This window comes from Bactrocera neohumeralis, chromosome 4 (genome assembly GCF_024586455.1).
Source record: "Bactrocera neohumeralis isolate Rockhampton chromosome 4, APGP_CSIRO_Bneo_wtdbg2-racon-allhic-juicebox.fasta_v2, whole genome shotgun sequence".
NCBI classification, from domain to species: domain Eukaryota; kingdom Metazoa; phylum Arthropoda; class Insecta; order Diptera; family Tephritidae; genus Bactrocera; species Bactrocera neohumeralis.
This window is the reverse complement of record NC_065921.1, coordinates 27,938,755-27,950,882: the sequence shown is the minus strand read 5'-3', so window position 1 is coordinate 27,950,882 and position 12,128 is coordinate 27,938,755. Positions and strand designations below refer to the sequence as shown.

General features: G+C 34.3%; 2 protein-coding genes across 2 annotated transcripts in view; both read right to left on the bottom strand.

Moving 5' to 3' along the window:
* The window catches only part of LOC126755681 (terminal nucleotidyltransferase 5C), a 313,932-nt gene that overhangs the window by 179,624 nt on the left and 122,180 nt on the right, over positions 1 to 12,128 (bottom strand). The gene's annotated exons all lie outside the window — the stretch shown is intronic.
* LOC126755691 (uncharacterized) lies at positions 9,210 to 9,892 on the bottom strand. The gene has a single exon (XM_050468439.1). It carries the CDS (start codon positions 9,856 to 9,858, stop codon positions 9,376 to 9,378), a length of 483 nt encoding a protein of 160 aa, XP_050324396.1. The 5' UTR covers positions 9,859 to 9,892; the 3' UTR covers positions 9,210 to 9,375.

Below are 12,128 nucleotides of genomic sequence, written 5' to 3'. Positions count from 1 at the left end.
TTTTTGATTTTAAAATTTTTTAATTAAATTTTCATTCCGAAGATTTAGTTGTTCAATTACATATACTTAATTATTAACTAAAATTAGTTTAAAATATATTAATTTTCACAAATAATTAATTATAATTATATTAATTTAAATTTAGTTTTTTATTTGATTTTCTAAATTTAATAAAACTAATTAAAACTTTTTAAATTAAGTATTTTTAGTTGTTAAATTCTTGTTAATTATTAATTAAAATTAGTTTAAAACGTATTAGTTTTCACAAATAATTAATTATTAATTAAATTAATTTAATTTATTAATTATTTTTTTTAATTTTTAATTTTTTAAATAAATTAATTAAAAAATTTTTAAATTAAATTTTCAGTTTGTAGTTTTATTTGCTCAATTCTACTTAATTATTAATTAAACTTGGTTTAAAATATCTTAATTTCCACAAATAATTAATTATTAATTAAATTAATTTAAAACTTTAATAATTTTTTTTTTATTTTAAAATTTGTTTAATTCAATTAATTTAAAATTTTTAAATTAAATTTTCAGTTCATAGTTTTAGTTGTCTGGGATTTAAAATTAATCCTAAAATCAGAGTTAAAAATTTAAAATTTTATTTTTAATTCGAAATTTTTGTGTCATACAAATTCGTGACCCTGGTCAAGGCTAGTACTACTATTTGTGACAATACATTTATGATTTAGTTTTTTTGTCTGATAATAAGAAAAAAAATAAATAAAACTGTTAAACGGAGTGAGTGGTGAACAGCTTTATTACTTCTTTACTGGCGTCGGCACCGCTTACGCGATTACAGCCGAGTTAGGCTATACAGCCGAACAGCTTTATTTACAAAAATTTTTTACTAAGATTTAAAAAACTATATTGTTTTAGTCATGTTAGCATAAATTTTCTGAATAGTAAGCAAGTATCCAAATTATGTAAGTGTATTATAAATTTATACGAAATTTAAACAATTAAGCCATCACATAGCGAAAAATTTGACATTTCCATATCACTCATTGACCGTTGAGTGAGTCGAAACCTGACGCAATCAGAGCTGTCAGTCAGAATGTCAATCACGGTAGAACCGAAAGTAATTTTGAAATTATTTAATGGCACTCATGGCTTTAATTTCACGATTTAGATTTCAAAATCGTGCGGAAGGTGTTATATCTGTATGTATATATATAGATGTATAACTATATAACTCTTGTACATATGCAAGTCAAATGTGAGTGCAAAATGCAGATAATTGCAATTTGTTTCCACAAAACATTTGTAAAATGAATAAAAATTACATATTTTTACAAATATAAATAAATCTTATTTACATACATACATATTATATTTATGCAAGTAAATAAGTATGCATTTAAGTATGAATTCCTTTATTAACTATATGTTGTATTGAAATTTTGCATACGACTATTTATTGCCAACAATATTTTGTAATTAATTTCAATAATTGATTTACAATAATTACCGAGCAGAAACTATTTGCTTAAATTATTGCTCAATGGCCACTCTATACATCATATGCAAGACCTTTACAGACCGAACATAGTTACTATGTGCTATGTAATGCAATTTTCCAGAAACTTGTTTTATAAATACTTTGCTGTATAAAACATAAATTAATAATAGTTTCTTGTACTTTGTTAATAATCAATATTTTTAGAACGGAAATTGAAAATTATTTTCTTTGATTGCAAAGGAAACACTTTTTATCATTGTAATATATGTATGTACATATAGTACATACAAGTATATCCAACACGATTATCGGCGATTAACTTGGAAAAGTTTTAGATTCTCTTGATTCCGTAGGAACGATTTTAATACTGTCCCAAATATTGCTATAGAGTATAGAGTGCTTTAGCAAGAAGTAGTATGTTTCGGTGGCACCAGGCCCACCGAACAAACGCTGTTTTTCCATCAGTTTTCATATACCTAAAATAAGTATTTTCGACTTCCGTTCACTTTATACCGCAACTGTCGGTGAATATGCAAGAAATAAATATAAAGGAAATTAACAACAATGTTTTTCTAATAATAGTGCAACCCCCTGCTTAAAATCGACGAAATCAGGGTAATGCTTTTCCGAATTTCTAGTTAGTAGCGTGTGTGAGATTTCTTAAGAAAATTCAAGGAGGTTTTATTTCTGGTAATACATATATCATTATCGTCATATAAAACTGGATACAATCGGATCAAACTATTCCTTAGCCACATATAGCTTATATAGGAAAATTTGTAAGAATTATATAGAAGAATAAAAAAGGTGGGGTTGTAACCATACATTCTTAATTTTATCCTTAACATTGACAGATGTAGTTATGCGTTAAACCAGATTAATTGCATTTTTCGAAAAGGATTAACAACAACCTCGGATGCTAACTCCATTTTTGATGACGATCACAAAAATAACTCTAAAATTTTAGCATGGACCTTGTGAGATTTTCGTTGGCAACATTGTTAAAAATGGTCAATTTTCATCTATTGATGAATAAAATAAAGCTGACTGACATCACCGCCGTTTATCAAATTCTGGACGGAATATAATAGACAATAAATCTTGTGATATTTATGTTGCAGTTTTAAAAATAATGCGTTGACATGTTTTTGAATAAAAAATGACGTATGAGTAAAAATGCCTTTTATGAGCAACCGTAATGTTTTTTCTACCAATTTTCATTGAAAACATTATAAAAAGGACGTTTTTCTCGAGCTGTTTATATTTTTTACCACAACTCCAGACAATGTCAAAAGAGTGGAGAGAGCAAAGTTAATCTAATAAATAGTGCTTATTTCAATTTCCATGCTCATGTGCTCAGCTTAAGATAAGATGTAATAGATAAATGCGAATTAGTATCGACTATTTTTTTGATGGTCTAGAGGAAGTATCAATTCTTAAACCAAATTTATAAGAGTGACAAAGAAAACTTTGTTGAGACTCTATTGAGGATCTTTGCTGATTAACAAAAAAACAACTACTTCGAAGGCTACTCATTCAGCTTTTATCTCAGAGCTCGAAACGAGAATTTCACAATTATAATAGTTTTTTAATCCATGCATTGTTCTTCAAAATAACGGGTGATCCAAATGAAGGTACTTTTTTCAATAGCCTTTTTTCTGACATATCGGAGTGAGTCGTATCGAGCTGTCATGTTATTTTTGTTCATTATTGTTTGGCATTTTATCATGGAAACACTTACACCTGAATAACGTACACAAATCGTTCAACTTTATTACGAAAATTCACGTTCTGTGAAAAATGGTCAACATAATCGGTCCACTGGGGTACTATGCGCAACACCATTACTCATCTTGGGACCCAGTATTCATTATTGGTTTCAACAAGACAGCGCCACTTCCCGCACATCGCATCAATCAATGGATTCAATGAGCGAACACTTCAGTGAGCAGATAATTTCACGTTATCTGCCGGTTAACTGCATTAAACTCTTTCCTGTAGGAATAGGGAAAGCCTAAAGTGTGTGCGGACCATCCCGTTTCGATTCAGGCCTTGAAGCAAAGCATCGGCCGTGTCATTCGCCACTTACCAGTCGAAATGCTCGAACGAGTCATCGAAAATTGTACTCAACGGATGAACCAGCTGAGACGCCGACGCGGCCAATATTTAAAAGCAATAATCTTCAAGAATTGAACGCAAAAGCATGTTCTTTCGAAAGATAGTAAGCATTCCCCATTAAGTTTTAATTTTCTGAGTTTTTTCTCTAAAAAAAAAGTAGGGAATCTCTAAAAGGATCACCCACATTTATAATGTTGGAAGACAACAGTGTTATGCTTAACAAGTGATTCATCAACGTCAGTACCTTTTGGCTAAGTTTCTTAGTCCATGAAACTTACTTCTTAATCCATGGTTAAGAAACTTATCAAAATGTTTAACTTCGAAGCGAATTCCAAAAAAAATATTTTACCCTCATATTCAAAACATAATCTGAAAAAGAAACGATACACAGCGTAACAACATGCAATAGATCAAAAATATATAAACTGGTCGTTAAAATGCTAGAATAATAGGATTAACCATTGAAAATATTCCACACAATGAAAGTGAAACTAAAAAAAGCTTGAAAAATTAATTAATCAACAAATAGAATATGTCAGAATACGCAAGCAATCCGCTTAGCACCCAACAAATAAGCGCAGAAACCGAAAGTATTTAGAGCAATAACTAAAAAAAAAACATATTCAAATTAAAAATATAATAAATAGTATATAAAATATATAAAGATACAAAGAATTTTAATTTTTTCTTTGGGAAAGACACACACACACACAGCGCCTCATTTTTTATTATAAAAATATTTCGCAAATTTTGTTTGCACCCAAAAGGCAAACGTATAAAAAAGCAAGTGCGCATGCGCACATGAAGTGCTCAGTTAAAAACGAAAACAAATAAGAATAGCAACAACAGCAGCAAAGTATGCAGAATGTTTGGCATTAGCAATGCGTGAACGAAAGGCGATTCGGCCAACCTACAACTGGAGTTCGGGCGAGTTTAGCAATAGAACCCCGCACACCGGAATGCCGGTTTCAAGAATATGTATATCCATACATATATGTATGTATTTATATATAAGTAAAATATATATATATATACTTATATTTATATATGTTTATATAGATATGTCTGTATGTATCTGTGTGTTTGTTCGGCGATTGAAATTCCATTTTTAATGGTTTGCTTGCATTGTTCTTGTTGTTGCTGTTATTTTGTTTCTTTTTTTTAAGTGTTGCTTGTTGTTGTGATTGTTGTTGCTATTAATCTATGTAGTCTTTCGCATTATTGTACTTGTTTATCGACAGCCAGCGAGCACCTTTCAGAAGTGGCTCACAAGTGTCTGCGGAGCGCGAAGCTTTTGCTAATATAAGTATGTATACTATACATACATACATACATGTAAATATGTATATTTTTTATATCACTTCGCTTTGGTCTGCGCAATTGCATTGCGTCGAACAAGCGCTTGGCTCGCTGTCTTCTTATCTCTGCGCCGCTTTCTGTCCAATCGTCCGTCCATTTGTTCTGTCGACTTTTGGTCTGTCTGTCCGTCGCTCTGTAGCTCCAGCTGTTGTGTTGGCCAGTTTGCAGCGTTTGACTGCTCTAGAGTCACTGATTTGTTAGCAAGAAAGCACACAAACCGACAAACGATGTATGTGCATAAACATATATACTTACATGTGTGTGTATGTAAATGTGTACATATATTTTGGTATATGTGTACATACGTATGTACATATATGCCATTGGCTTATGGTAGATGATATCCGTTAGATACAAGACTGAAGCCAGTTTTCTATTTCTGTTCCACTTCTGTTCACTTTTAAGCCACACACACACACACATATGCGCATATGCACGATGAGACAACCACACACATTCATATGTACATACATACATGTAAATGAGTGAGTTAAAAATTGATTTTATTTACGACTTTAAATGTATTGCCTTCGAAGCACCTCTCGTTCAGTTTATTGTTGTTGTTGCCTCGGTTGTTGTTGTTATTTTGATAGTTGTTGGTTTTAATATCGTAATGTGTTGCTTTGGTTGCTGGTATTATAAGTAATATCGTTTTTGTTGCTAGTATTATTGTTGTTGTTGGTGTTGCTTTTTTGTTATGACTGGTATTATTGTTGTTGTTATTGTAATAATAATTAAATTATTGTCGTTATTAACATTTTACATTTTTGTTGTTGATATTTTTGCTATTATTGTTGTTGGCATTATTGGTTGTTGTTGGTGCTTAATTCTTCTTGTTGTTGTTATTGTTTTATTATTTTTGTTATTTTTATTATTATCGTTGTTGTTGTTGATTTGTTATTAATGCTGCTAATATTGTTGTTGTTATTATTTCATCACCTATTTTTGTTTTTATTGTTGTTACTTTTTGTTGTTGTTGCTGGTATCGTTGTTTATGTTGTTGTTGTTGTTTTTATGGCTATTACTTCATTGTTGTTCCTGTTGTTGCTAGTATTATTGCTGTTATTTTATTGTTCTTGTTGTTGTAATTACAATAATAATATTCTTCTATTTTTATCATTGTTGGTGTTGTCGTTGCAGGCATTATAGTTCTTGTTGTTATTGCTTTGTTGTTCTTGTTGTTGCTGTTATTATTATCGTTGTTGTTATTATTGCTAGTATTCTTATTATTGGTGTTTTTATTATTTTTTTCCTTTTTTGTTATTGTTGTTGTTGTTACCTTTACAAACTATGTATGTATGTATGTCTCAAGTACAAGCAGGACTTCTGCGCATGCGCCCGCTTGTCACCCTCCTAAAACAAGCCACTTTAATTACAAATACCACTCATGTGTTGTTGTTGTATTTAAGGCCGTGCGATGTTTTTGTTGTTATTGTATTTGTATTAACATTAATTTATTATTATTACCAATTTAGTCTTGTTTAGCTGCTTTGCCATTGTTGCTGTGTGTACTTCTTTTACTTCGCCTTCTAGCCACCGCCCCTTCTTCCACCGCTTCTTCTCCGTCTTTGTCTGCTTTGCCTTTTTACGTCTTCTTTGCTTACCAGTCCACAACACGGCTATAATATGGCGATTGAGCGTTTTATGGAATGAAATCGAAAGCAAGGTCTTTTTTGTTGGCACGCCGTGTGGTTGTTGTGGCGTTTTGTGTTGTTGTTGTATAGATTTTTCAATGCTTTGTTGGTGTAATGGCTGATGATGTTTCGGTTTTGTAAATCTATTTTTTGCCGTATTTCCAGCAATATACTGTTGTTGTTGTTGCTTTTGTTGTTGTTGGCTGAATACGTTGCTTGGCCGTACACACACATGTATTCATACATACATATATGCAATGCTTCGGCAGCTTAGTGGCAAATGTTTGCATGTATTTGTTGCTTTTCGACTTAACTATGTTGTTGTTGTTTTTTTTCCAAGCTGTAAACATGCATTAAAGTCACGGTTTAATTGTTGGAATTTTTCGGTATTAAAATTTTTCATGTTTCGAAATCGAAAATATTCTGCCAACTTAATGAGATTTAAGATTGAAGGAATTGTTGTTTCGAGCTGCTCGTTGTTGTTGTTGCTATTGTGTAATTTATATTTTCGGTTTCGGGTATTGCTGTACCTCGTCTTAATGATAAATTTCATTTGCAATTAAGCAACAAAGCGCCGACATTCTCAGCGCTCTTAAATACTATTTTCGTTGGGGTTTTCCTTAAGTTGTTGTTGTAGCTAATTTCCCGAAAATATCATTTTGCGCGAAACTTTTGACGCTTCTCGGAATTTTTAAGTGACTAATGAACAGTTTTGAGTTGGCTAAACAAATAATTATAAATAATAACAATAATTACTGCTAAGTCTAAATACTGTAAATAGACAATTTACGTACCGCTCTATGATATACATACATATGTATGTATATAAACCGTTATACGTGTTATAAGTCAACTAATGCGGCTTATTTCGTAACTTGTCGAGTCATTTGTAACTAAAAGCTTATATAACAAATTTCAACACCTTAGCTTTGTAATCAAAGAACCCAAAACCGTTATATCGGAATTGATATTATTTCTCTTGCGTTGGTGATCATGAATTCATGAAAATTGCTCGAGCCATTCGTGAAAATAAGCAGATATACCGAATTTCAGAAATGTAGCTTAATTTTTTAACCTACTAATCGCTTAATATAGTAAACCGTTATATGGTAGCTGCACTTAGTTTTTATCCGATGTTGTTCATATCGAAATTTGTCGAGACATTTATGCCAATAGGTCTATATACCGAATTTCAGCAAAGTAGCTTAATTTTGAAACATACTAAGTCCAAAAAACGAATATACATACATATTGTGGGATGAAACACTTTTTACTCTATACTGATTATTTTGAAATTTGTCGAGGCATTCGTGAAAAGTAGCAAATATACCGAGTTTCAGCGGTGTAACTTAATTTTAAAGCATACTAAGACCAAAAAAACTGTTTTCAAGGAGGTTGATGCAGTTTTTAATTTATACAGCTTATTTTGGAATTCGTCGAGGCATTTCTGAAAAGAAGCAAATAACCGAGTTTCAGCGGTGTAACGTAATTTGGAAATAAACCAAGTCCTTAAAACTTGTCCATGGTAGATGCATGTAGCATTCATCTTATTAACTTTTCCTTGAAATTGGTCGAAGCATTTGTGAAAAGAAGCAAATATACCGAGTTTCAGTGGTGTAACTCAATGCTGAGACGTACTAAGTCTCTAAAAACTGTTATATGGGATGCTGATATCTTACTTACTACATACCTATACTCCTTATTTTGAAATTTGTCGAAGCATTCGTGTAAAGAAACAAATATAAATATATACATATATAAATACTTCAGCGGTGTAACTCAAAGTGGAAAGATAGTAAGTCCACAAAAATATAAACTTGTAACCTGGTAGTTGTCGGTAGTATGCCTCTATTCAACTTATAAAATTAGTAATCCATTATACATTAAATATTTAAAATTATCAACCCAAGTTACTCTTTTCTCTTTACTCTTCGAGCCAATTGTGAAAAGAAACACGTCTACCAAATTTCAGCGCTGTCCCAATATTTTTACACACCTGTCACCTGGAAAAATTAGCTGTTACTCTTTCCCTGGGCTTTAGAATTTGTTCATTTTAAAACTCGTCGAGTCATTTTTGAATAGAAGTATGCTTATAAAATTTGAAAACGATAGGTTTAAGTTTAAGTCTCATAAAGCCTAAAAACATATACATATACATACATATATGTGACCTGGTCTATGGAAAGTGGGCTTAGGTGTTAAAAAAAAGGAGAATAATTAATGAGATAACGAGAAACTGACGATTATTTTTAACAGCTTTTCCCAGAAAACTAGTTTTCGCACGTTAGCTCCCTTTTCGTAGACCAGGTCACATATATGAAAATTAAACGTAGTTTTGATCCAAAAATATTCAATTTAAAAATGGTCTAGGCATATCTTAATAGGAATTTAATTGCAGAATTTCCGCTCTCTATATAAATTATTCTAGATTTTAGACGACAAAAATTTGCTGATATTGGTGCAGGAAGTGGAACTAAACTCTATTTAACGGCCCCGCACATCTAACATTTCCGCTAAATATTCGTCTTCTCGAGAAATGTAAGTGCTCTTTAAAACAAAATGCTCAAAATTCACTAAGGCGGTGGCCACATTGCAGCATTTAAAAAATAAATACATTAAATCACGATTATAAAATACCTTTACTGTCACAACCATAAGAGAATACAAAGATATCAATTAGAAAATATACGAAATGCCAACAAAATAACGTGTTCCACATGGAAATTTTCACCAGCGACAAAATGTGTAAGGCTACCCTCGCTCCAACCCCATGTTTAACGACAAATCACCACTTCACTTAATATAACTCGGTCGACGTTTCTGCATAGTGACCTTTTTCTGTCGAGATCCGCGGCGCCGCACGGTCTTGCTCTCACTTCTGTTGCTATGCACTTCGCGCTGCCCGGTCTTTCCCGGTGACACGCGCAAACGCGGATCCAATTGTTGCTGATTCTTGCGGGCCCACACCACATAGTTGAGCTTCTCGTCGGACGACATCTGACGCCAGCGCTCGCCGGCCGCGCAGGCGATCTCCTTCGCTGTCATGTGCTTGTAGGCGCCGCGTTTCATTAGATTCTGCCGAAACTCGTGCAGGAAGATGAAGAACGGATTGGTGGCCTTGGATTTTGGCTTGTCCGAACTGTCGGCAGCATGAGAGTTTGCCTCATCGCTCTTATTTCCAGTCATGGCGGATTTTTTAATTGAAACTTTTGGAATAACGGAAAAATATGTGTACAAAAAATTTGAAACTTTGCTACTAATTTTAGAAAAATTCATTTTTGTTAGCTGAAATTGAATTTTGAAAGTTCAGAACGAATTGAAAGGAAAAAACATTTACAAAGTAAAAATTTATGAAGGGATGAATATTTGACTTAATGTTGTTTAGTTTTGGAAAAATTGTTCTGATATTTACCTGCTAACGTAGAGCATTTATAAAGCTTAATATATCCCTTAATATCCCTCCCCGGGGTTGTGCGGTGGATTCGGAACCCGTCACGTAAAAAACCCTACCAATGAAAACCAAACAACAGCCTCGGAAGAGGTCCCTTATTTGGGAAGGAATCAGTTGATTGATGTCCTCGTAAAAATAAAAGCTGACATCACCGCCGTCCAAAAAGTCCTTGTAGCATTTACTAAAGTCGCCATATAAATGAGCGCAAATTCGGTGTGTAATTCGTAGTTGAATCCATCGCCGAGTCCTGGCATTCAACCCGGTGGATGAACGTCTAACCACAATTCGCATCAAAGCGAAATTCGACAATATATCATTGATTTGCGCCCACGCCCCGCCGGAAGAGAAGGACGATGTGAACAAAGATGTTTTCTATGAGCGTTTGGAGCGCATCTATGAGAGCTGGCCCCGCCACGAAGTCAAAATCGTGTTTGGCGACTTTAACGCCAGGGTGGGCAAAGAAGGTGTCTTTGGCACTACTGTCGGTAAATTCAGCCTCCACGACGAAATATCCCCAAATGGGTTGAGGCTGATTGACTTCGCCGGGTCCGAGGTCCTCACATTGATTCGGACCACTATCTTGTTGCAGCAAAGATAATCAAGTCTACAAATACAAAAAAAAGTTCGACGTAGAGAAACTGGAATCACAACAGGCAGCCGAACGATCTTCTACTCAACTTGTACTCTTGCTCTTTGAGAGTACTCATTAGCAACTCGGTATAAGAGAACTGTGGGACGGCATTTCAAGCTTATTACGTACAGTGTGCCATTAGGTTACGGAAAAGCGAAAAGAACAGGTGGAATGATGAGGAGTGCCGGGTCGCAGTGTATAGAAAACAGACTGCCTACTGATGGGTTAGATACCGGGCATTGAAGAGGGAAGCGCGAGATGCCATTGCAAAAAAAAAAGAGAGAGGCCGAAATGTGAATACGAAGAACTGACAAGCTGGCAGACAGGTGTAATGCTCGAAAATTCTACGAAAAGATGCGGCGACTAACAGAAGGTTTCAAGACCTGAGCATACGCTTATAGAACCCAAAGTGGTTGAGCTGTTCAAATACGGCGGCGAAGAACTGACAAGGTGCATGCATCAGCTACTTTCCAAGATATGAGTGCTCTGCTCAATACACGAAAAGGAGGACCCCACAATCTTCGCAAGTTACCGTGAGATAAGCCTCCTTAATATCACCAAGTTAAAGTCTTATCGGGCGTAGTGTGCGAAACCCACCATCGACACACTGATGTGACCCTATTAGTGTGGCTTTAGACCTGGAAAAGAAGATCGATACACACCACCTCTTCGTCGATTTTAAAGCCTTCTTTGACAGCACAAAAAGGAACTGCCTTTATGCCGCAAGATAGGAAAGGACCTCTCCACTTGCCAACAGGTGCTACTTTGGACTGAGTAGGCAATTTAAAAGTAAAGTCTTCTCCCGTCCTGCTATATGGTGCGGAAGCATCGAAAATGACACTATCTGGTGAGCCGACCCAAATAGCGAAAAGAAGAAACGACTGGCACGCTGTTGTTAACTCGGCTATAATCGCGGTGTCTACGCTAATAAAGAAGAAATATTATTCAAAGAGGGTCGGGAACGCGTTGTCGACGAACCTCGTCCAGGACGGACATCAACATCAAAATAAAGGAACTGATGCTTAGAATTGACGATTAACAGTCAGGCATCTTACTGGTATCGTTGGAATATCCGAAGGATCATTTGGGCCTAAAAAAAGTGAAAACATGGTTGGTGCCAAAATCAAATCAGTCTGTGAAACAATGCTCTCAGACTACCGGGATGTAATGAAACGTATTATTACTGACGGTGAGTCTAGGCTTCCGACTCAGAAACAGACCATTACAGGGTCCTCGAAGTGTAACCAACTTCAAAGCGTTCGCGTAGCTGTCGCACTGGAATCAGCTGTTTATAAATTGAAAGACAGTTCGGAGTATTGTTCACAAGTGTACAAAAGCGTTTTGCCAAAATTGAACGCAAAAAAAAGTGATCAGCGATGGAATTCAAACGTAATAGTGTGATTGCTTTATATTTAGCTGGAAAATCACAGCCAATAAAGTTTTTGTTTATCGCACCTTCACTCG

Bases quoted from the DNA above. Each gene is read 5' to 3' on its own strand.
- LOC126755691 (XM_050468439.1), bottom strand. From the start codon at position 9,858: ATGAATTTTTCTAAAATTAGTAGCAAAGTTTCAAATTTTTTGTACACA.